Below are 27,016 nucleotides of genomic sequence, written 5' to 3' on the forward strand. Positions count from 1 at the left end.
TTAAACTATGTTGGATTTGGAAAACACAGGTGAGTGATACTATGGGTGGATTGGGAATAGACAGTTGAGTCAAACTATGTTGGATGGAATAGACAGGTGAGTGAAACTATGTTGGATTTGCAATAGACGGGTGAGTGAAGCTATGTTGGATTGGGAATAAACAGGTGAGTGAAACTATGTTAGATTGGGAATAGACAGGTGAGAGAAACTATGGTGGATTGGGAATAGACAGGAGATTGAAACTAAGTTGGATGAGCAATAAACGAGAGTGAAACTGTGTTTTTTGTTTAATTTGTGCATACATGTCAAGCAATTTACAATTCAATGCAATTAAGGCAATAAATAACGTATAGATTGCATTATTATCATATTCAGAAACATGCATTACATGAATGGTGCCATTTATCACAGATCCAAATAAGATTACGACATGATGTATACACAGGATAACCCGTAAAGCTTAGACATGTAAACATGAAAAAGCTTATTTCCAACGGGGTCCCTGGATTTAGTCGAACAGATTTTATAAGTGACTATAAATATATTGTTTTTTCAGTTCTTAATATAGAATCGACATGATCCTACACATGATTTCTTCTACAAATTAAGTGAATCTTTCAAAAGTTGACATGATAATACACTGACACGAATAAATAACATAAAAAATAATGAATAACATAAAATAAAACTAATCTAAAAGTAAAAATACATGGAATTCTGGTCTACCTTCATATCATTTAATAGATGTGTCTTAACAAGTTTCTTAAAAGTAAATTTCGATTCGATGGACTTTATATTATTGGGTAATGCATTCCAATCCGTAATACCATTGTAGTAAAATGAAGAACTAGTAAAGCCATCAACTTGAGGTACATAAACATTAAATCGGGATCTATTCCCATACTGATGGACATCTGTACATTTGACAAAATTGTCTTTCATATAGCTTGGACATTTATTGTAGAAAATCTTATGGATGTGGTTAAGCCGAAGTTGCTTGCATCTTTGCTCAACGTTCAATAAACCAAGTTCTTCAAAATGCGATACAACAAGTGATGTCCTACAATGGGAATTTGATTGGGAATAGAAAGGAGAGCGAAACTATGTTGGATTGGGAATAGACAGGAGAGTGAAACTATGTTGGATTGGGAATAGACAGGTGAGTGAAACTATGTTGGAATGGGAATATACAGGTGAGTCAAACTATGTTGGATTGGGAATAGACAGGTGAGTGAAACTATGTTGGATTGGGAAAAAGACAGTTGAGTGAAACTATGTTGGATGGGGAATAGATAGGTGAGTAAAACTATGTGACAGGTGAGTCAAACTATGTTTTATGGGAAATAGACAGGTGAGTCAAACTATGTATGATTCGAAATAGACAGGTGAGTCAAACTATGTTGAATTGGGAATAGACATGTGAGTCAAACTATGTTGGATGGGAAATAGACAGGTGAGTCAAACTATGTTTGTGGATAGACATGTGAGTGAAACGTTGTTTGTGGATTCAAAATGCTATTTTTTTTATTGTTTTGTTAAGTAACATAAAGAAAATAAAGTTAATTTGTAAAAAAAACTTTGAAAAAGTATATTAAGGCTTAAGATATCATGAAAGAGTGAACCATTTTCTTTGCTACTTGTTAAACAAATGCAGTCATACCGTCATGTTTGTGGTTATCATTTTAGACTGCAGTTCAGTTACATAACAGACTGCTTCAATATTCAATTAACAGGCAAAATAATTAACAGTACAACAATTGTTTAACCTGCCAAATGGTCCAAGGGGGCCAAGGTCTATAACGTTGCCATGTTTGGTCCAAGGTAGACGGCTAAACCCTGCCATCATCCAGACCTCAGTGTTCACCATGGTTTCTGGTTGCGACCTATCGACACCCTCTACACACCTAAAATAGCCAAACACATCAATACACACCTGAAATAGCCAAACACAAACACATGTGAGTACCATATTTGTGTGAAAGTCCAACAAATAATTGGCATAAACAGTAATTGTCAGTGGAGAACTTGTTGCAGATTAATAAACAAACAAAGTTATGCAGACAAATAATATTGTAATAACAGTGTGAGCAACATTTTTCCAATGCAATTGTGATTATTAAAAACAAGCATGGATCTGCAAAATGCTAGCAAAATACTTGGGCCGTTCTCTGTGTAAAGGGGGGGGGGGCCACACTTTCCTCTTTTATGATATTTTTCTTTTAAATTAAGTCCCTTCTTAGCAAAAAAACAGTTTTGGCAAAAGTTATGTCCCTCATAAGCCTGTGCAGACTTGCATTTTATGTAAGCAAAATGTAAGTTTTATCCTAAGTAATAATAAACTGTTTGGCATCAGCTACATATGGAATCCATATCAATCAAACAACACCATAAATATATGTGGCATTTATAGAGCAAAATATCAAGAGGGCTTGACATTTCATTCCTACTGACCCTTATCAAATATCTGTCAAATATATGTTAGGGTATAAATATCACAGGCATGTTGTCTATATTGATGTAAAGGTTGCACCTGATAAATGCTAATAAAGTCTGCAAAACGGTTTGTTGAAGTCTACAATATTATAGTATAATGAGAATCTGTTGAATTATTTTTGAACATGATACATTTTTCAATATTATTTTCTATTACAGGCTAAAAACCAAGGTCAAGGTAAAAGTGATTTTTTTTTCTAAGGAACTGTCATATTAGCAACAATTGGGTCAGTATCCATATGTTTGAAGGAGCAGTGTTGCCGCAAGACTAACACTTCAACTGTCTGGTCTAGTTGACCAAGAAATGGCCCCTTTTAATGATTAAGCCCAATTTAGGTCAAGGTGAAAGTTAGATTGGGTGATACAGGTTGATAGAGAACAAACAAACAACAACTGTGTTAATATCCAAAAGGTTGTATCAAGTAATGTTGCTGCTGTACAAACAGTCTTATCTAGCTGATCCAAGAAATTGCCTACATGAGTGAGCCCAAATTAGGTCAATGAGGTTGGGTGAGACAGGTAGATTGGGGTTGGGGGTCAAGTTAAAGGTGGGGATGGGTGATGAGTGCTTTTTTCAGTCAAATTCTGGTCTTGTAGGGGGGACTCATTTCCAATAGTAAAAAGTATACATTATTCCAAAATGGGACAACACAATTCACTATTGAACATTCTAAAATAAACAAGAGCACCGCCTTGCGGGTGCAGACCGCTCATCTATTTTCTTTTTAAAGTTGAAGGGACTCTCATTTTCAATCACAAAGGAAGGAGGGAGGAGTAGAGTGAAGAAGGGTGTATAGTGTGGGGTTGTGGACATTTATCGGGGGGGGGGGGGTTTTGGGTGCGATGGTTGGACGGTATTTCAAACATAACCGTTTTAAAAAAAAAATGGGGGGGTATAGTGTGAGGGTGTGGTGATAATTTGTGAGATGATCTTAAAAAAAAAAAAAAAAAAAAAAAAAAAAAAAAAAAAAAATTGGGGGGGGGGGGGGGGGTGGGGGGGGTGGGGGGGGTATAGTGTGAGGGTGTGGTGGTCATTTGTGAGATGATCTTAAAAAAAAAAAAATAAAAAAAATAGGGGGGGGGGAGGGGGAGGGGGAGGGGGGGAGGGCACGGGGGATGGTTTGGGTGAAGTCTATTCAGCCCGTCTCTAGATTTGCCACAGATTTCCACCAAATGCCATCGTTTGCCATGTAAAAGTGTGGCAAACGGTGAAAATTCGATGGAAAACGATGGAAAATGGTGAAATGCCATCGTTTTCCACTAATCGATGGAAATCAACAGTGGCATTCGATGTAAAACGGTGGAAATTTGATGGCAAACGGTGAAAAATTGGACTTAGTCTATTTTTGAAGTGGAAAATGTACATTTTGAATAGGAGAAAATGGCTCTTAGAAAATTTTGCAAGAAAACCTGAGTGGCAAACGGTGGAAAAAAAACTTAGAACATTTTCAAACAAAATGCTCTCTCAGAACAGAAAGTGAAAAACAGTTCTTTATTCAAATTGAATGTTCATCTAATAAAATGACATTGAATATGTGAAATTGACAAATAGAAATGGACATTTTTGTATTTCTAGATGTAAAACATACATAATACATAAATTATATACCGGTACATAATTGATTAAATGAAAAGATAGTAAAATAGGTAATGGTATAACATAATCAGCTCCCACAACATGTCTTTCTATAGAGGTATACATTCACCACACAAAGCTCAGTTAAATAAGAATTATAATTATTACAACTCTCAACAGAGACCAGATACAACTAATCCCCTTCCACAGAGTTTGGAAATTCTGCAATTATTTTACTGCCTTCTACTTCAAAGCTCATCAGTACTTGTTGAATGTAAATTGCCTTTTCCACTGTTTGTTCAGCACTGAAACAAAATTACAAAATACATTTTCCAGTTATGATTTATATATCATTTTGAAGACATTTATAGACAGAATATTATTTTATACTTCTTTTTTTCATAAAATTTCCGCTTTTGGGGATTCTAACTGCTATAGTACCTTGAAATGAAACATTTTGGCAATTTGTAATTGGGAAATTGTTTAACTCAAGTAGTAACTAATCAAGCACTATCATATTTTGTTTCAATAAGTGTTCCTTACCTAGAGTATTCAACAATCTGCAGATGTGGCACGTTGTCTTGAAGAAGCTTTTCTTTCACTTTGAGTTGTCTCCCTACTGCTAGAACAGTAGACGTTTCAGTGTTTTGAAGAAAGAAATCAACCTCCAGAAACCGTTTGTTGACACTGGTTTCACTGACTATGACAGTATGCGAATTTCTCTTCTTTACTTTGGTACAACTTTTGCTTGACACTTTAACACCATTTACAACTATTTTCTTCACAAGTTTGTAGTGTGTCAATTCAATGCCCATTGCCATTTTATTGATTTGTATTTTCAAGTTTTCAAATAAATGCCCTTCAAGCTTGTATTGTCTTTTCACTATACATGGTTGATATGTGTCTTTTGTGTTCTCTTTAAATTGAAATTTAATGAATTCTTGCACTTGGTGATTATGAATTGCTGGTGCAACATTTTCAATATGTTTTTCAGCCATTAGTATCCAAAATATCTGAAAGCAAACATTTCCAGTTCCATGTATTGTTTTTTTTATTTGTCCATTGAACGATTCAAAACTAAAACATGACCAAGCCCACATTGGTCCCCAATTAGCAACACATTTACTAATGTGCAACAGATTGTGCATGTTTAGACCCATAATATTGTTTAAATATAAAGAGTCTGCAGTTTTTTACAAATGTCCCCAACAACATTTCTGCCCTTTCAATGTCTGCTGATGTCATTCCTTCAGTGAGAAGGATATATATGCCTTCCACTAACAAACTTAAATGTTTAAGGTAAATGTCTGGTAAAATTCCTTTAAGGCATGGTATGCTGTAAAAAAGAAGCCAAACTCTTAGTTCAGAAGCTTTCCAGTGCTTTAAAGTTGAACTTATTCTTCTTGGAAGTCTGTGAACTGTTTGTGGTGGTGTTAGCTGCATAAGCCGTTTGTCAACTTTTTGAACTGAATGCCCAATATAAAAGAGATGACCTGAATATTTGTTATCAAACCAAAATGTCAGCAGCTTTTTAGTTATGCCAAGGAGAACGCCATGCATGTAGTCCACAACGATATTCATATTTAGTTCAAAGCCATCCAAAAACAGCAACACACTTTGTCCCTGAAAACCATTGACAGTCGTGCAACTTTCTTGAGCCTGTTTACTATCTTCACGTATACCAGTACTTGTTCGTAGATTCCTTGATTCTGTGTATGGGAAAATCTTGCAATGTCCTTTACCACTCTTAACTTGAACACCTTTGTCATAACAAAACACACACGGAAACTCCCCGTTAAATTGGGTCATTTTGAGAACTGATGATCGGGCCTGAAGATCCATTGTTGCAATTATAAGCTTTGCTCTGCTTTTAATTTCTTTCTTATCTATTGTAAATGTAAATCCTTCTGTCTGTAAATGTTCCAAATCTTTCACGAATTCTTTCAGATAAATTGTCATTGAAGGCTTGCCAATGCCTTGCCACACACCCCAAAGAATCATATTTTTTTTTCTAAAACGTTTGTGTCTAGGTATTTCATTTATTAATAGGTACACTGGCCACATTGACACCCCAGAACTTTTAAAGAGTGGTACACCATCAGTAAAAAGTGTAAAGGTTATATTATTATTATTACTAAGAAAATTGCCAGATTGTTTTAGCAGTTTGTAGTTATCTCCGTCAGTCACATCAGTAATATTTGGCGTACCCTCACGATAGTATGTTTCTTGTATTGAGTCCCACACTCCCGGTTTGGTAAGGATGTCCTGTAACTGAAGTTCTAAGTCTCCAGTCATGAAAAAGCTGTTGTTCTTCACCGTAGGTGTTTTTCCAGGGCAAGCAGGTGTTGTGCATGTTTCGCTGCCTTTGACTAGTGTATTCTTACATACATTACAGAATGTAAATGATTTCAAGAAATCTTTGTTAAAGCCACATCTCTGTTTAAGCAAAGAAATGTTGCAATCGATAAGGCTACTATCTGGTACATAGAGCTTCAAAAGAGATAGCAAATCTTGTAAAGCTGTGTCTGATAAATTGTGGCGACTAGCAAATGCTAGTACTACCAACTCATGTTCTAGTTTAGTTATTTTAGAACTGTACTGACTCTGTGTGCAGTCGGGGCATTGAACAACATAAAGCGGTGCATCACACATTGTAGTGGTAAATGCATTTTTTGGCAAAACATCTTCATCGTCTGTGCCTGATTCAATATCCATATCCGATTCGAAACTTGAGCAAGTAGATGTTGAATCATAATCTTGTGAATTTCCAGCTTCAGACATGTTGTCTTTTATTGATTCCCTATCAATGTTTGGGTTGGATTCTACATTTGTCTCATAGTCACTGGATTCGTCTTGCACCAGACTAGCGGTTTCGTCGTCATGTCTTCTTCTGAAACGTTACAACAAATTTAAATAGTCGCATCACATTACGCAAGTCTAATGCTACGCTGGTCTAAAAAGTAGTCAGTCAGAAAATAAGCAATCACCATATCGTATAATCGGTCAAATATAAATGCCTTTGCTACAGCGTTTGTTGCTCTGTCAACGCCCGTATACAGTATTCCAACTGCCGCGCAGAGATTTGACTGATTCCGAGCATAGCTGGATATCAAATCCCTACCATCATCACCAATGTGTGCCGATGATTGATTCAAACATTATATTTAAAATTTTAATTGTTATTTTTAAGTATTATTGTACAAATCATATAAAAAACGTCCATTCATGTATATTTGTTCATTAAATTACAATAGATAAGAAACAGTTAAAAATAAAAAATCCTTCCAGACTTCCAAAATCGGATAACAGCTGCGTAGAGTTTGACAGTATTTGTATTTTTCATAATTGAGCATCGCTTTACCATGCACGAATCGAAACAAGCCACATATTTTAATGTATACAACCAACACAATTAAAATTTTATAAAGGAGTTAAGTGTTTGGTAATTATTATCATTAATGTATTTCAATATAAAATGGCATAATGATAAATTTAATACAAGCAAACCCTGCTTACATTGGCAACAACATTGGTGCTTACTTTTTTAAACGCCAGGCAGTTGTTCTGGGCATGCTTAGTTCATCATCTTTTTCATACTGCTTGTATTGTCGTTTCTGTAAATTTACTGAAATGTAATTAAATGCAACACTCAATGCTAATTTTTAAATAAAATTGTATTATCTTGTTGATCAGCAAAGAAACAAAATCAACAACAACAAAAATGAAAAGAACACCGTGTTAAAGTAATGATACTTCAAGAAACTAAACCGACAACCATTTGATCTGCATGTTAATCAGCGAGTATTAAGAGAATTTATAATGCCAGAATGCAAGAAAATCAGCAGTTTAGATAAAAATGAAATTTTTCGCCTTGGAGAAATTTAGAAGACGCCTCATTTTGGCAAAATCGTTCTTAATCAAAAAATAAGAACATTATGTCAGAATTTCGCAGGTAGTTTACATTAACACCATACAGTTCAAAGTTGGATTGAACAGTACTTATTTTTATTGTTTGTGCGTGAAAAGCTCACGATATGATTATGAACAGTGTGCGGAATTTGTTTATTGTTTTCATTTGACACGTTCACGTATCAGAGGTGTGCGCCGTCTAATGATATGCGAGTTAAAAATCACAAATTCACAATCACATCGCACTAGTATGAGTATGTTGCATATAATTATAAATAAACAAGTAAACAAAGTTGAAACGAGTGGGTATTTAGCCACAGATAATATTTTAAAAAAAAACTCCCAGGAACAAAAGGCCGTCTTCATAGCGAGTGTTATTAATTGTATAAGGTCTTTTCGGTACCGTAGAAATAGAGAATATTATGTGAGTGTCGGATAAAGACCAAGTTTATCATTCGATGCTTAATAGAACCATGGTTCGCGCCGAGCATGATCAACTTTATCTGTATTCAAAACTGACATAATATTCCATTTATCATTTTATTTCTTAAATTTGTACACAAATAATGTTCAAATATCGCATTTTTTAGACGATTTTGTTCGTCCGCAGTTGACAAACGCAGATTCTCCAATTTTTGGAAAAAGCCAATAATAATCTAAAAATAGCACGCGACAGGTTTATTCAACAAGGTGGGATAGAGGCTAGTCGATCTATTTCATGGGGTGTTATACAGTTAATGCATGTCTGATAATGGGATAAACCAGTATCTAACATTCACTCACCTAGGGAAACGTTGTGTATTGAAGCCAGGTGTGTAACAAGAGTTTGCTTTCGGCTTAGAATCTTCGCGCACTCTTCGATTGGACACGCCCATTGTTTTTCTGATAGCTGACAGTTGTGTATTGTATCTTCGTCGAAACTAAAACGATCATGTTTATTTATGACGTGTATTGGCCATAATAAATAACTAATTAAAAATATTAACAAATATGATAATGACGCAGGATATCTGTTCTATTTACAGTCGATCGTTCATCGTTTCAAATTGGTGATGGTTTTATAACTGTGCATCAAATGACGATTCCATTTCGCCTTTTTCCCCATAACATAAGAGACGAATGTACGAGTCATATTTAACTGCATTTTGTTTAACCTAACAGAGAAATAAATTTAATATAAGTTAAAAATCACAACCTCTTAGCACATTGTATTTTACTTTATTATAAGTACGTTTGCTGCTTACTTGTGAGTTTGCTCTGCATTGTTTCCAGAACCACTTGCCATTTTACATCCCGATCTAGGTGCAGTTAAGTAGATACACACATGCTTCTTAAAGTCAGCGATGGTATTATTAATGTCAGTACTTTATATTAATAATTAAATTACATTACTAAGTTCTGTCGACGGAAGACCGATATCCCGCTAATTAACTGTGCAAACAAACTCAATCTTCAGTTAGTAAATTAACTGCCCATCCCAATCCTGTCCCTATCTTGTTAAACACAAGTGGTCAGCTGCATTGGAAAGCTGCCAAATCACGTGACATGGTTTGAATAGGAGCAGCCTTTCGCCAACTGATAAGCCCGCCCGTTTTCCATAACTTCGCCGCAATTTTAGCATAGTGTACACAGGTGTTTTTATAAGGGTGTTTGGAATCTAATCTGCAATGGCTGATCAAGTTGGACTTTTTATTTGGATCAACGATGTTCCTATTAGTGGAAGTGTTTTGAAGTTGAGTAATATTGTATTTCCCAGAAGCGATTATTCGTCATATGCTATTGGACAAAACGTGACAGTGAAATGTCCAGGCTTTGGGAAACATGATGCCGTGATTGCTAAAATTGGAGGTAAGAATTTAAATATGTTTAGTTTGTTAACGCCTTTTTTCCGTTTTACTTAAGATAAAATTCAATTGTTTTACTTGTGCACACCCTTAGCAGGATGGCATCAGAGCATTATGGCAATGCGCTTTTAAATAAGGCTTGAATATAATTTGTATTTTAAACGCAAAATACATGTAGAGTTCTAGTTCACACCTATTTCGTTTAGACGCAAGTGAGAAGAAAGAATTTGAGATGCTTCTAAAGGAGACAAACATATTCACAAGACTTCTTGATGAATTAAGCATTCCTCAGGCTAAACAACAACACAAAATTGATGGTGGCGACAGGAGCAATGAGTCAGTTGAGCATGCTGATCCAGATTCAAATGTAAGTTGCTCAGTGAAACGTGTGCTGCGAGTGATTTTCATACATAACATGTTCGCAAAAAGCATTTAATGTATAAGTGGACCTATACTGTTCATAGAGTTAATAATTTCAGTCGATCATGATAAATGTATTTTTTAAAGCAGGCAAACAACAACTGTCACGTCACGTGATCAGTCTTTTTTTAGATCCGAATGTTGACAGTACGCGTTGTTTAATTGGTTGATATTTTACGATTGACCAATCGGCGAATGTTTAACAGGTTGATGTTGATAACTAAGGCAATATGGCGACTCTCTTTCGTTGAGAAAAAATTCACAAGGTTTTAAATTGTTATTCGGTAATTATCGGATATAATTTGTTGTCAAATATCGAAGTTTTGGTTTATATTATTGTCAAAGTAATATATACACCATGTGAAATTTGTATGCGTGTAGTAATTGTTGCATTTTTATTGTATTTTGGTTGAGAATCGATGTTTTGCAACTTTGGGACAGACAGTTTCGTTTCAACCTTTCAGATTTACTTTGTATTTATTTACAAATTAAAACTCCTGACAAAATGGGTGAACAAGTGTGTATTAGAACGATTACGACTTTAATCCTTGATCTGGTTATCTCTGTTATCATTTATGTAATTTATTAACTTAAGTAAAGGCTCATAAAAGCTGACGATCCGTAATTATTACCGATTTTGAAATATTTTTTTATAAAGGTTATCAAAAAACAATATGTATTCTATTGGACATTACCATAAACAAATAGACAGTACAACTTGTTTTGAGCTCAATATACAGTGTCTTCCAAGTAAATTGTGTTTACAAACAATCAGTTTCTTTACAATACATTGGTAGTGATATAATAAGCTACTTCTGATGGTAAAAAGTTGTTTTAAAATAGAATTAAAATTGAATTTTCTTTCGGCTATTTTTAGCACTCATCACCGCTTTTAGACTACAAACCACGTCAGTTGCAAAGTTGTAAACATTTCTTCCCAATTATGAAACAGGTACATGTGTATATCTTCCATAATTCTTGACAACCTTGCACATAAGCTGTGTTATTATCATTGTTTATGCCTTTTTATGTGTGTGTTGTTATTGGTAGGGTGGCACAAACGAAGACGAAAGTTATAAAGCCAAAGGCTGTGAAAAGGAAGATAATTGTCAATGATGATGATCAACTGAACAGCACAAAGGTAAGCAGCTTTTTTATTTCTGAAATTCTCCCTTTCGTGAACGGACATGGCATATATATGCATTAAACTGATTGCACAAAGAATCATTTTTGTTTGTAATATTTTTTTTTTATAAAATCCTTCCAGTAAACATTGATTCTTATCCCATTTTTTTTTGCGACTTTTCAGCAGAAGAAATTAGAGCAAGTGGCGGAAGACTTAGCGCTATGTGATTTATCACCACCTAGGTATTGTAATATATTGCACTTAAAAGCAAAATATATATGATTTATCACAAAATATTATTTTATTTACAATTTAAAGCTTACAATTAAAAGAAAAATATGTTTTAACCAGTATCAGGTTATTTTGCTTCCAAGTAGTTTCCTGGCCCTGTTATTTCACTCCAGGTAGTGACTGGTAGTCTCCACTTTGGTAGTTTTGCTCCCATTACTATCATTATGATTCAGTTATTGATCAATAAACCAAATATTTTGTTTTGCTTTAATTTATTCTATAAATAAAATATGAACAATTATGAACAGATCATTTATGTCAACAGGATCAGTTTAACATATAACTTTAACTTTTTACCATTATGGGAAAGGATACCTAGACATAAAAATTGGTTCTGAGTCCAAAACAGAACCATAATCGTCAAACCTAGACTCAGAATGTCTGAATGGATTTTTTTATTTATCAATTTCCATGTATCAATTATCACAAATAAAGTTCTAATTCACCAAATGATGTGTATGCTCTTCGAATATTGTTTGGTTAACAGTAAATGTCATAATATCCATTACTGTGTAACAATTAAGTAAATGAACTTTTTAATTGACATTAGTCTATTGTTCTGCAAAATACTTCAGGCTTGAGGACACTGGATGTTTGTTCAGTACAAGCATGGCAGTACTCGCTGACACTCCAGTAAAAAAAAATACTAGTATGCCCACTTCCTCTCCACGACCATCACCTCCAGTCACGCCAAGGACGATTTTCCCCACGACACCAATACCAGTGCTGTAATCATCAGCAAGAGTTGTTTAGTTTGAGAGCGTCGGTTACCAGCCTAGATATTGGTGCAAAACAGATGTGGGATGATTTAGCTGTAAGTTTATCCATTTGTTTTTGTGTGTTTTTTGTTTGCTATAGTTACATGTATTTAAATTTCATTAAAGTATATGTAGTTAAAAATGGAAAATTACATGGGATAAACATCAAATTGATTATGTAAATGTTATTATTATGTGGTATTATTTCAGTCTGTTAAAACTGAATTGGCGAACCTGAAGCAGGCAAACATTTGCAGTACACCCAGGCATACTGGTACACAGGATAGCAGCAAGGTAACAATAAACAATGTTGCTTTTATGTATATTGGTAATTTTATTTAAAGAACTAAATGAAACATACCAGGGTTTTTAAGGCTCGGGAGAAGGGACCCGAGCCTTCATATATGGGGGGTGGGGGCTGGGAAATAGCGTGTGAAAAAATGGGGACAATAAGCACGCAATGTTACTTAAAGGGGAATGAAATGTCCAAATGTACGTTTCATTTTAGGAGAAAGGGGCATGAATAAAAAAAATCTGAGGGGATGTAGCCTGTTTCTGCTACAGCTATAGAATAAAAAAAGCACTGCCTGCCCTTGTGAAATTTGTTCCCCTTTGATATTTGACATGCATACCAAATTTAACCCTGAAATCTTTGCTCAATTCTGAGAAATAGACCTTAACAAAAAGATCTACCCATGCTGAGGGTGACATGTGGGTCACAACAATAGCTCCCTTTTGAAGTGTTTTGATACAGGCCATGTTATTTCTCGAGACAGTCTTAAGGGTCTTGATTAATACCACTGCCTTTATCAAATCACTTATTTAATGACATGTACATCAGTTTGTTCCGTTTTAACAATGCTCTTGTATACAGTATATTTGTTATGTGGTTTGTTAATCTCTCTTGCAGTCTTTTCTTGTTATATATCTTATTTTATCTTAACTAATTTGATTTTGTTGCATTATAGCCTGTTGGATCTCCAAACAGCAACAATCAATGTACTACAGACTACCCCCATGTCTAGTGCATCAGCATCAGCTAGTGCTGCTTCCTCTATTGGAACATATCGAGGTTACACCAAGGTATTTGTGTTTTTATAGTCTTGGAAGTCACTTCTATATGTAAATTTTAAGTAAAATTTGGCAAATATCTAGTTTAAATATTTTCTAGTGTTTGGTGTTCTACAAAATACACATGCTAGGCAGTTAAATAATAAAGGGAAAAAAAGATCTCATAATTACATTGTTTTCTTTTGTATTCAGTTCAGATTTAAAAAAATGGGTGCTTAGTTTTTACTGGTCTCATTTCACATTTTTTATTGTTGTAGAGTCAAGTAGTGGCTGAAAGTGCGCTGTGCAAAATTACAAGAAGGCCACAGCAAAGGTGTTCCGAATGCTGTTCAACAAGGAGGAGGTGCAGGGAAGATCTCTAAGTGGTCAGAGGGGGAAACAGTGGCGATGCAAGACCACAATTGAAGACAGGCAAAAACTGTCCTTTTTACAAGGGTGACATACACATTTGCAAATGAAATTGTTACCTTATAGGTTACGATTATTTTATGTATTTTAATGATGTTTTTCCCCAAACAAATGCCATTTAAATATCTATATTTAATATAAGCAACCAATAAGGGCAGTATTCGCTCAAAAATCCCATTGTAAAGCAACATGTTCTTAAATAATTAACATTTTATGGACTAAAAAACTGGACTTAAACACTTGCCTTTAGCTAGGTTTAAAAAATATTGGGACAATAAGAAAACACCAATTAAACCCAACAATGTCTTTTTAAGTGTGTGTTTTTTTTTGCTTGTTTTTCAGAATGCATCATGGAGGGTTCCCAGCATGCTCAAAAGACTCTATCAACATCGTGTTAAGACACTTGTTGAAGCCATCAAGAAACAATTTAAATGATAATTAATATGTATATTCTGTGTTTTTTTATGTCCCTCAGTCTGTACAGGGGACATATTGTTTTTGCCCTGTCTGTTTGTTTGTTTGCGGTCAAACTTTAACTTTTGCCATATTGAAGATAGGAACTTGATATTTGGCATGCATGTGTATCTCGTGGAGCTGCATATTTTGAGTGGTGAAAGGTGAAGGTCATCCCTCACGGTCAAATACATGGGGGACACAGTGTTTCACAAACACATCCTGTTTATATTTTCATTCATGTATACACGAAAAAATATGTATAAATATATACAATATTTCTTTACCTACTTTGTATTTTATTTATCCTTTTTAGCTCACCTGAGCACAACGTGCTCATGGTGAGCTTTTGTGATCGCCTTTTGTCCGTGGTCCGTTGTGCGGCGTCAACATTTGCCTTGTTTACTCTCTAATTGTACATCTTTTTCATCAATTTGCCATTTTCGGTGGCAAACGGTGTAAATATTACACCGTTTTCCACTGGATGGCAAACGGTGGCATTTTGTCTATGTACTCACACCGTTTGCCATCGTCTGTGGCAAACGATGTAAAATTTTTCATCGTTTTCCACTGGATGGCAAACGATGGCATTTTGTTTCAATACTCCACCGTTTGCCATCGTCTGTGGCAAACGATGTAAAATTTTAAATCGTTTTCCACTGGATGGCAAAACGATGGCATTTTGTTTCAATACTCCACCGTTTGCCATCGTCTGTGGCAACGATGTAAAATTTTCATCGTTTTCCACTGGATGGCAAACGATGGCATTTCGTTCCAAATACTCCAACCGTTTGCCATCAAATGCCACCAAATGCCATCAATGATGTAAATTCTTCCACTGTCCTCTTTTTTTTTTCAACCGTTTGCCACTGATTTTCATCGAATTTGATGTTCCAATACTCCCTCGTTTGCCACTCTTTTTTCCAGTGTAAACGATGAAAATCGGTGGCAAATCTAGAGACGGGCGTGGTATTCAGGTAAGAGTAGTTTCATCAAAGTATCAATTCAAATCTAATCATAATAAAGAAGTTATGGCAATTTTAGCAAACTTTAATAATTTGACCTTGAGAGTCAAGGTCATTCAAAGGTCAAAGTAAAATTCAGTTGCCAGGTACAGTAACCTCATGATAGCATGTAAGTATTTGAAGTTTGAAAGCAATAGCCTTGGATACTTCGAGTGGATCGAAACACAAAATTTAACCATATATTAAAAGTTACTAAGTCAAAAAAGGGCCATCATTCCATAACAATGACAACCAGAGTTATGCAACTTGTCCTTTTACTGTACCCTTATGATAGTTTGTGAGTGTTCCAAGTATGAAAGCAATAATCTATGATACTTTAGGGGTAAAGTGGACCAAAACATAAATCTTAACCAAATTTTAAATTTAAATTAAGTATAAAGGGCCCATAATTCCGTCCAAATGCAAGTCAGAGCTACATAACTTTGCCTGCACCGGTTCCCCTTATGATAGTTCATAATCTTGCAAGTATGAAAGCAATAGCTTTGATACTGTAGGAATAAAGTGGACCTAAACACAAAACTTATCAAATTTTCAATTTCTAAGTATAAAAAGGGCACATAATTCTGTCAAAAATGCCAGTCAGAGTTACATTACTTTGCCTGCACAGTCCCCTTATGATATTTAGTAAGTGTTGCAAGTATGAAAGCAATAGCTTTGATGCTTAAGGAATAAAATGGACCTAAACACAAAACTTAACCAAAATTGTCAATTTTCTAAGTATAAAAAGGGCACATAATTCTGTCAAAATGCATGCCAGAGTTATCTAACTTTGCCTGCCCAGTCCCCTCATGATAGTAAGTAAGTGTACCAAGTTTGAATGCACTAGCATTGATACTCACTGAGAAAAGTGGAACTAAACGCAAACTTAACCAAAATTTTCAATTTTTTAAGTATAAAAGGGCACATAATTGTGTCAAAATGCACGCCAGAGTTATCTAACTTTGCCTGCCCAGTCCCCTCATGATAGTAAGTAAGTGTACCAAGTTTGAATGCAATAGCATTGATACTTTCTGAGAAAGTGGACCTAAACGCAAAACTTAACCGGACGCCGACGCCAACGCCAACGCCGACGCCGACGCCAAGGTGATGACAATAGCTCATAATTTTTTTTCAAAAAATAGATGAGCTAAAATAAAAATTATAAGTCTCAAAATTTATATAATCTCAAATCCAGATCTATAAGGTAAACCTTAGTAAATACTAGAGCTTTGTCACAGACGTGACGTATACCCCCATGTGCCGCATTGACACAGACTATTTTGCATGCTGTCTTCACAAAACAAGAGAATCAAATTTATGGCGATTTTTAAGAATATAATGCCATTATCATTTATGGCCATTTCGACCTTTCAACTCTTGAATTCTTTCGCATGACATGCCAACCAAATTTATGGCCATTTTTTTACTTTTGAACTCCAAGTGTGACCTAGACCTTGGAGTTATCGACATAATTCTTTCGCATGACACATCCTCCAATGATTGTGAACAAATGTACCAGGTATTTTTAAATAAATTCTCACAATAAATGACATAGTTATGGACCGTACAAGATCATTTATGGCCATTTTTGACCTTTGAACTAACAGTGTGACCTTGACGTTGCAGATATTGAAGTAATTCTTTCGCGCAACACACCATCCAATAAGGGTGAACAAATGTGCCAAATTATGTTAAAATCTCACAATGAACAACATAGTTATGGCCTGGACAAGCTCATTTATGGCCATTTTTTACCTTTGAACTCAAAGTGTGACCTTGACCTTGTAGATAACGACGTAGTTCTTTCGCGCGACACACCATCCAATGATTGTTAACAAATGTGCCAAATGATTTTAAAATCTCACAATGAACGACATAGTTATTGCCCAGACAAGCTCATTTATGGCCATTTTTAATCTTTGAACTCAAATCGGACCTTGACCTTCGAGATATTGACGTAATTCTTTTGCGCGACACACCGTCCCATGAAGGTGAATAAATTTGCCAAATGATTTTAAAATCTGACAATAAATGATAAGGTTATGGCCCGGACAAGCATTTGACCCTTGAACTCCAAGTGTGACCTTGACCTTGGAGATATCGACGTACTTTTTTATTGCGACACACCCTCCCATGATGGTGAACAAATGTACCAAGTTATTTTAAAATCTAACGATAAATGACATAGTTATGATCCGGACAAACTTTCGGTTTAAAACACACAGTGACGCCGTGACCTAGTTTTTGACCCAGCATGACCCATATTCAAACTTGACCTATACATCATCGAGATACAACTTGTGACCAAGTTTGGTGAAGATCGGATGAAATTTTGGGACAGACCAACAGACCGACAGACTAAGTGACTCCTTTATAGTCCCCATTACCAATGGTAATGGGGGTATAATAATATTTAAATTAGAGCCTAAATGGCGCGATTTTTCACAATGCCAAGGGACCCGGCCCCATTCCCAATATGGTGAAAACAACACTGGTGATACAGGTGGATAGGACAAAGCAACAAATGTGAAAGTATAACAAACCATGTAGCTTAAGACAAAACAGTAAAACCTAACCAAAGATATTGAAGCTATTGAAATCCTCAGCTGTAAAAAAGTCGAAATAAACTAAACAAATCTTGGCCATGAGTCACCAATTAAGATCTGTGCTAAAGGATTCCACTCAGTTAATTCGAAATACTGAACAGTCCAACAGACTATTTAATCAATTTATCACCTATTCAAATTTAAGATTTAAATCAATACCTGTGCAAATACTGGGTGGTTTTTTATGTAAAGACAAAAAATGTCAGATATTTATTTAATCTGTAATGTAGAATTACTTGGCTGAATAGACTTTGACAGCAACAAAAACAGTATGTTATAAAACAGCTTGAAATAATTTAAAAATCAATTATCGACCTCTCCTGAACGGGAGCTTCTCAAATTTCAGTGCAAACCTAATTTAGTGTATTGAGTCGAGAGAAACTTTACAATGTTTGAAATGAAAAATGTTTTATAAGTCTTCAAAATGCATACACTTACATTCAATATGACTTAAAAAGCAAAACTCTGAACAAAAAACAACAACAACAACAAGACATTAGAACCAAAACATCAATATTCATAAATAATTTTTTGTGTATGTGCTGAATTCAAGTCATTATGAATGATGACCCTTTTTTGAGTGACAGACACACAATATATGCATTGAAAGACCCAGTATGTGCATTGAAAACCCAGATGATTGTAATTGCATGCTGCTATTGACACAGACCATGTCATGTTGCCAATGTCCACAAAAGAATGCCATAATGTTTTTGTACAGGCAAAGAGTTATTAGAAACAATTGTGTTCATTGTTATTTATAACATACTTGATATATGGTTTCTTTCATGCTTTACTTTTATGCACTCTCAAGAAGGGAGGAAACGTTTGTAGTGTCAGTTTAAAGAAGTTTAAGTCAACAAGGTCAACCATGTTCAAGCACAAAGTTTACACCAAAAGAATATACATAACAATGTTCTTATTTGGTATCAGTGCTGAATCAAATAAATTACTGTACAACAAATGCAAATTAAAATGCATTAAATAAATAAAAAATAAAAAATAAACATTTTTTACTTGTTAAGAATTTGACATTTGATCATGCCATTTTGCCATAATTATTTGTAACAATTGTACCGCAATCTGAGACATATGCCCCTCCAAACAGGGCTTTGAACTAGTGACCCCAATTTCAATAAGGGGTCATTTACTGTCAAAGGCCAATGCAAATGTGAAGCATCAAACCAATTGGTCAATTTGTTGATGAGTTATTGTTCAGAAACGATTTTCACATTTATTGTGACAGTGACCTTCACCTTTGAATAAGTGACATCAATTTCAATAGGAATCATCTACAGGAATCATCTACTGTCCCAGGAAAATTCAAATGGGAAGTATCAAGCTGATTGGTCAATTGGTTGACGAGTAATGATAAAAACAATTTTAACACTTATTGTGACAGTGACCTTGGCCTTTGACCTAGTGATCCCAATTTCAATAGGGGTCATCTACTGTCCAAGGCCGATGCACATGTGAATTATCAAGCCAATTATTCAAACCATTGACAAGTTATTGAAAGGAAACAATTTTCACACTTATTGTGACAGTGACCTTGACCTTTCACTTAGTGACTCCAATGTCAATAGGGTCATTTACTGTCCAAGGCAAATGCACATGTGAGATATCAAGCCAATCGGTCAATTTGTTGATTAGTTATTGAACAGAAACGATTTTAAATACTTATGACAGTGACCTTGACCTGTGACCAAGTGACCCCAAATTTAAATGGAGTCATATACTGTCCAAGGCCAATGCACATGTGAAGTATCAAGCCCATCGATCAATTTGTTGACAAGTTATTGATCGAAAACGAACTGGTCTACTGACAGACCGACCGACTGAAGGTTTTTTACTCTTTGCTTGACTCACAAATCCATGTTCAACATTAGCTCAGTATTCTCTCTATTCTTCATGAACCGATATAATTTTTTTAAATAACATGATTGAAGAAGCTTAATACTGGAAATCATTAAATATAACTGGAATAAAATGCATGTGTATATGTGTATTCCGTAGAAGCAACCTTTTGGTAAAACCCGCTAATCTGCTGGTACAAATAAAACTGACACATTTGTAATCCTTTCAAAATCACAAAACATATCGACCGTTATTATTTAAATCAAGCCATCATTGGTTGATATAATTGACCAGCATTGTTTGTACCGAGGGATAAGTGGGTTTTTCTAAACTTGTGTGAATTCCCGGATCAGTCTTTTATCAGGGGATAAGCTTGTTAAATGAACTCACAGAGGTGAAGTAGAGCCTGGGGTTTTATGCAGAAAATGCACGCCAACAGACTGATACATTCTCCTGAAACTATCCACTAGTTAATACACCTTTTAATTGTAAACAATCAAAATTTGGCTGTCCGAAAATGTTACAACATTTATTGTTTTGCAGAAGAGGATTATTAAAATAGAACAAATAATTTATGATTGCTAGATTCTGAATAATTCTGATGTCATTTTAGGTCAAAATTAGTCCAGCTTGTATGTGAATACAGGATCAGAACAAGAGATGTGTTTGTCAGGAACACAATGCTCCCTACTGGGCCACTTTGATTTTGTTTTTTTTACCTTTTGCCTAAAAGGATGACCTTGACCTTTTAGCACTCAAAATGTGCAGCTCCATGAGATGCACATGCATGCCAAATATCAAGTTGCTATCTGAAGGGACATAGAAGTTATGAGCATTTTTCGAAACCTAAACGCAAAACATAAACGCAAAGTGTGACGGAAGGACGGACAGACGGTCCGATCACTATATGCCCTCCTTCCGGGGCATAAAAACATAGAGAAGCAAAAGACCAAATTATATATCACATACTTTTTCAGAATGTAAAAATGCATATAATATATATTTTGATTGCTGTATAATATATTGTTTTATAAAAAATCAAGTATGACCGATGCAATTTCTTCCCTAGATAATATTAACCTGTATGCTTATATCAATCTTAAGTACAAAGCATAGATTACATGCATAATGTTTATTGTAAGGTGCACATTATCTAAGCAGTGCATTCATCACCTCAATCAATTATTTACGAATCAACGCCCGACATCTAAATGTCGTACAGTACTAATACCAAGAGTTCCAACATTTACCACACAAAATGTTATGGATATTAAAATACAAAATATTCTTACTTCCATAAATATGACATAACTGGTACATACACCAGGAAACAAATATAAACTTTCTGGTTTGCATTAACTCATATATAGTTTATATTGCCAAAATAAAGAAATAACATGCCTTCTTTAATGATGTACTTTAAAGGCAAGTTTATGTATTAGCTCACCATACTCCTTAAAAAACATCCCATGATTAGCACTTGACAAATTGTAATAATGTAAGCTGTAAATTTATAAATCATGTATTTTATTGCTTCATGCTTGCAAGCAAAATATTAAAGTATGTTACCGGTATGCATTTTCTTATTATGCCAATATATGTAAAGATGCGCAGCAGCATATGGAGCTTGCCTGTCTGTGATTTTGTTCTTCGGTCTGTACAGGGTTTACCCAAAATAATACTTTTTGTCCAACTAAATCATGCTTCTTACAAAGCTTTGATACTTGAATGGATAATGTCTTTGAACACTATCAACACACCCACATCACCCGACCTCATTTTTTACCTTGATATTGACCTACATTTGAATTTAGACTAATTTGGATGGTGCACTTTTTGGTTAATCCAAAACAAACCATTTCGTGTAACATCAATACTGCCTCATATAAAGCTTTGATACTTGCATTGATGTTAAAAATTCTCAACATGTATCACCTGACCTCTCTATGACCTTGACATTGACCTTATGTGCTTAAACTAGTCATAAGGTCAGAATGATTGGTTGACTTGAATTGACCTTCACTTTATATCAATACTACCTACTTAATTAACCTTTTACCACTTAGGTACGTTTTTTTATGCATTTGAAGTCCCTTAGAAAGTTATATTTAATTTAAGACCTTTCTTAACTAGATTAAAATTTTTATGGCTTTATCTCCAACCCTTAGATACTGATGAGCAGCAAACAGCATAAAATCTGAACAGACTGCGAGTTACTAACGACTGCGAGTTACTCGCAGGCTGTTCTGCTTTTATGCTAGTTGCAAAAGCCATTTTCACATTGCTTCTTATGATGAAAGGGTTAAAAGATTTGATACTTCCATTGAACTCTCTCATCACCTGACCTGACACTTTGATGTAGACATTTACCTACTTTTGCGCTTGGACTTATTCAAATGGGCAAATGAATCAATACTGATAAGGGGGGATATATTAAACTGACTTTAAAGTACAAGCTAATATAATGACATGAAAACTGACATTTACAACTCCTTTGCAAGTAATTATTCTGCTGGGAGTTTGATTAAGCTTTGATTAAGGTATATTGGCAATCAACTTCAAGAAATATCATGATGTACAGTATTTAACTATTTATATATATACTGGTAACACAGTCAGTATTCCTATTTAAATGCATGGGTTTCATTAAGTTTAAAAATAGGCCTATTATTTTCAAAAGCAGGAGAGGAATTTAAGCATTTTTTAACTAAAACTCCTTATCATCAGCTAAATATTAGTTAAAGGTGATTTAGCCATCTCCAAAGTTAATGAAACATCTGTTCTGAACCATGAACAACAACAAAAACAACACCATAAGCATCCACTTACCCAGTTTCTGGACATCCCGATATTCGGTTCATGATCAAGGTGGCGTTCATGGTATCCTTGTCACGTATCTCTACGCGTTCATATCCGACCACTTCCTCCAGCAGGATCTTCAGGATATGATTGGTTATGTTGTGTGAGGCCCGCATGGAGTTCTCCAGAACGATCGGGATGCTGATACCATGGTAGAACAAGTGTCGCGGGTACTGAACCGCTGGAAATAAAGTTGACCCTTTTCCGCTAACATATGAATTTCCACACGTTTGTAGTCCCTTAAAAAGTTCAATTTAATCAAAGACCTTCTAACTAGATTCAAGTTTTTAAGGCTTTATTTCCAACTCTTAGATACTGATGAGCAGCAAATAGCATTAAACCTGAACAGACTGCGAGTGACATGCAGGCTGTTCTGGTTTTATGCTGTTTGCACAAAGCCATTTTCACATTGATTCTAAGTGGGAAAGGGTTAAACCTCTACCAATAAGATACACACTTTTACTCATTAATAGTTGCATAGAAAACAAAGTTAAATCAAATACCTTTCTTACAAGATTAAATCTTTTAGGCTTCAATTCAAACCTAAGATACTGTTGAGCTGCAAACATAATAAAACCTGCCCAGACTGTGAGTTTATTACTTGCAGGCTTCCTGGTTTAAAAATGTAGCCATTACATTTTATTTCTGAGCGGGAAATAGTTTTGAAACTGTAATCCAGGGCCTTGAGCGACACTATTGTACCTCATTTAGAAATGTTAGGAGGAGATAAAACTGGTTTGCACCCAAGTCTACTGTCCAGTTTCAAAAATGATAAGGCGTTGGGTCTGGTATTTATTATTTATTTCCGGTCATATGTGCCTCAAAAAAATATACAATTCCAGTATGTTTTTTTCATTCAAAATCAGGTCCGGTAATCGGCCCAATTCCCAATGGAAAAAATATTTTACCCAATCAGGGCAAAAAAATTCCCAATGTAAGATTTTAAACAATAACAATTTTTATTAATTTATTATATCTCAATATTTTGTTCATCTCCCATCCATGTAAGTTCAACTTAGTAAATATAATACTGGAAACTCCTGTATTCTCAATTTTGAAGCATTTTGTAGCGATACAACAACAATATGAATTTCCAAATTTTAGTCAAAACGCCGCAATTGTTCCCAATCTGAAGCAACCTGGCCCCATTCCTAAAATGGTGAGAAAAACACTGCATTCATTACAATATTCCATAGAGACTCTTTGAAGAATTTTTAAAGAAAAGAAGGCAAGTAAGTGGGGCATGCATGTTCAAACTTAACATGCCTAAACATTGTTTGAGCAACAGTTGGGCATGTAAACATCTTAACTGTGTATTTTAATCTTTTAAGTAAGACAAAAATGAAAAGGTAATAAATCCTGGTATTCAGTTATGTGGGTGTATTTACTTGTAAAGATAGTCATAAAATGCAGCTATGTACAATTTACAATTCATGCTTTCTTAAGACAATTTCTCTGCTTTGCTAATAAATACTTTAAAATTGAGAATAAAAGTGGTTTCAATGTAATTTTACTAAGTTCAAGTCAAAGAGCTTGATGGAAGCTGAACTTAATGTTAAGGTCTTACAGAAATAATTAATTAATATTTTTTGTGTGTGAAAAAACTTTGATTAGAACTTTTTAAGTTCCCATTTGGAAAAAGATATACATGTACTTTTTTTAATTGGGAATGGATCCCAATACCTACCAAGAATTTGAACGAAAAACCCCACTGGTATTCAAACAGACTTTATAAGCCACACATCTTCTCATTTGTAGTGCATTGCCGATATTTTTAAATTGCATGATAAATGACAGTGACTGGACACAGACCACTGAATAATCTCAGACTAAAACATACGGTGTACTAAAGTCCACAGTCCACGTACCATCTCCAGTAGCACTTACCAGGTCTGGTGTCCAGGCATCTTGCATCCACGCTCCAGACTGTAGCCACGACAACTAATCCTAGCACCAGAAATGTGTTGCCATGGTGACATTTTAGGTATCCATCATGGTGACTGCAAAAGGTCCACCACTTTGCATCAGGTCAGTTCTAGATAGGCTTTCATTTTGTTGGTTTGCAGATTTATAAAAATTCCTGATGAGGCTTTTCTTTTTCAGAATTGGGTGGAATTATTTACTTCAGTAATTCCTGATGAACTGTAACACATTCGTCTCTCTCTTTCTATGTGCAGTTTCTGCACTAGTCCTGTAATGATAAACATATCTGCATATTATTATGAAAGAAAGAATAGAGAGGAAAACACTATTTGACAACTGTTTTCTTTCTTTATTCTGACCACGTGACCTAGTTCCTGATCCTATATGATTCATTGGGTGAGCTACCTTTAAAAACAACTAGATACAACTTCTGACCAAGTTTGGTAATTTAGCTCGGATGAAAACTACTTGAATTAGAGAACAGAACCGATTGCTCAATGTTTAAAACGCACAAAGTGACCCCGTGACCTAGTTTTTGACCCGACATGAGCCATATTCAAACTTGACCTAGACATCATCTAGAAACAACATCTGACCAAGTTTATTATAGATCGGATGAAAACAACTTGAATTAGAGAGCGGACACTTAATACAGCTCTTAGTGACCCCACGACCTAGTTTTTGACCTGCCATGACCCATGTTCAAACTTGGCCTAGACATCATCTAGATACAACTTCTGACCAAGTTTGGTGAAGCTCGGATGAAAACTACTTGAATTAGAGAGCGGACACCAATTGCTCAATGTTTAAAATGCACTAAGTGACTCCGTGACCTAGTTTTTGACCTGGCATGAGCCATATTCGAACTTGACTTAGACATCATCTTGATACAACATCTGACCAAGTTTGTTAAAGATCGGATGAAAACAACTTGAATTAGAGAATTAATACTGTACTTAGTGACCCCGTGACCTAGTTTTTGACCTGACCTGCCATGACCCATGTTCGAGTTTGATGAAGCTCGAATGAAAACTACTTGAACTAGAGCTTTGTCACAGACGTGACGTATACCCCCATGTGCCGCATAGACACAGACTATTTTGCATGCTGTCGTCACAAAACAAAGAGAATCAAATTTATGGCGATTTTTTTAAGAATTATAATGCCATTATCATTTATGGCCATTTCGACCTTTGAACTCTTGAATTCTTTCGCATGACATGCCGTCCAAATTTATGGCCATTATTATACTTTTGAACTCCAAGTGTGACCTATACCTTGGAGTTATCAACATAATTCTTTCGCATGACACGTCCAATGATTGTGAACAAATGTACCAGGTATTTTTAAAATCTTACAATAAATGACATAGTTATGGACCTGACAAGATCATTTATGGCCATTTTTGACCTTTGAACTCACAGTGTGACCTTGACGTTGCAGATATTGACGTAATTCTTTCGCGCGACACACCGTCCAATATTGGTGAACAAATGTGCCAAACAATTTTAAAATCTCACAATGAACAACATAGTTATGGCCCGGACAAGCTCATTTACACTGTATGGCCATTTTTGACATTTGAAATCAAAGTGTGACCTTGACTTGGAGTTATCGACGTAATTCTTTCGCGCAACACACCATCCAAAATGGTGAACAAATATGCCAAATGATTTTAAATCTCACAATGAATGGAATAGTTAGGCCCGGACAAGCTCATTTATGGCCATTTTTGACCTTTGAACTCAAAGTGTGACATATTTGACATTGGAGATATCGATGTATGTAATTTTTCGCGCGACACACCGTCCCATGATGGTGAACAAATTTGCCAAAATGTTTAACATCTCCCAATAAATGATAAAATTATGGCCCGGACAAGCATTTGACCCTTGAACTCCAAGTGTGACCATGACCTTGAAGATATCGACAGACTTTTTTCACGCGACACACCGTCCCATGATGGTGAACAAAGTACCAAGTTACTTTTAAATCTAACGATAAATGACATAGTTATGGTCCGGAAAAACTTCGGTTTTTAAAACACACTAAGTGTCCCATGGCCAAAAAATTAGGGTAGGTAGGTATGCAAATAATTTTATTTAAATTTTTTTTTTTTAGAAAAAGTTGTTTATGGTGCATCTCTCATTTATTGTGTACAGCTGTATGTACAATAAATTTGATTATGTTGTAATGCTATATGGCTGTATTTAAATAATGTTATGAAATAAAATTGCTGTTCATTAATATTGCATTGTTGCTTTCCTTGTTTCCAAGTTAATGTTGACTTCTTGCAACAGTTTTAATAGTCATTTTATGACCAATTAAGGCATAACTATTACAAGTAAGCCTGATTGTCCCAAAAAAAAAAATTTTTTTGAAATTCTTTAACAAGGGCTGTTTGTTAAAACATGCAGC

The 27,016-nt window shown here is 35.1% G+C and overlaps 1 protein-coding gene across 2 annotated transcripts in view; it reads right to left on the bottom strand.

Moving 5' to 3' along the window:
• The window catches only part of LOC127844350 (uncharacterized), a 53,971-nt gene extending 29,109 nt beyond the window's left edge, over positions 1–24,862 (bottom strand). For both annotated transcript variants that reach the window (XR_008032685.1, XM_052374468.1), the window contains exons 1-3: positions 24,563–24,862; positions 22,646–22,856; positions 1,767–1,904 (exon numbers count right to left, since the gene is read on the bottom strand). Coding sequence is in view for 1 of the 2 variants with exons in the window: in XM_052374468.1 (XP_052230428.1) it covers positions 1,767–1,904; positions 22,646–22,791 (284 nt within the window). In the remaining variant the exon portion in view is untranslated. The remainder of the gene's footprint in view (positions 1–1,766; positions 1,905–22,645; positions 22,857–24,562) is intronic.
• Between the last annotated feature and the right edge of the window lie 2,154 nt (positions 24,863–27,016).

Source organism: Dreissena polymorpha, chromosome 9, assembly GCF_020536995.1.
Source record: "Dreissena polymorpha isolate Duluth1 chromosome 9, UMN_Dpol_1.0, whole genome shotgun sequence".
NCBI lineage: Eukaryota > Metazoa > Mollusca > Bivalvia > Myida > Dreissenidae > Dreissena > Dreissena polymorpha.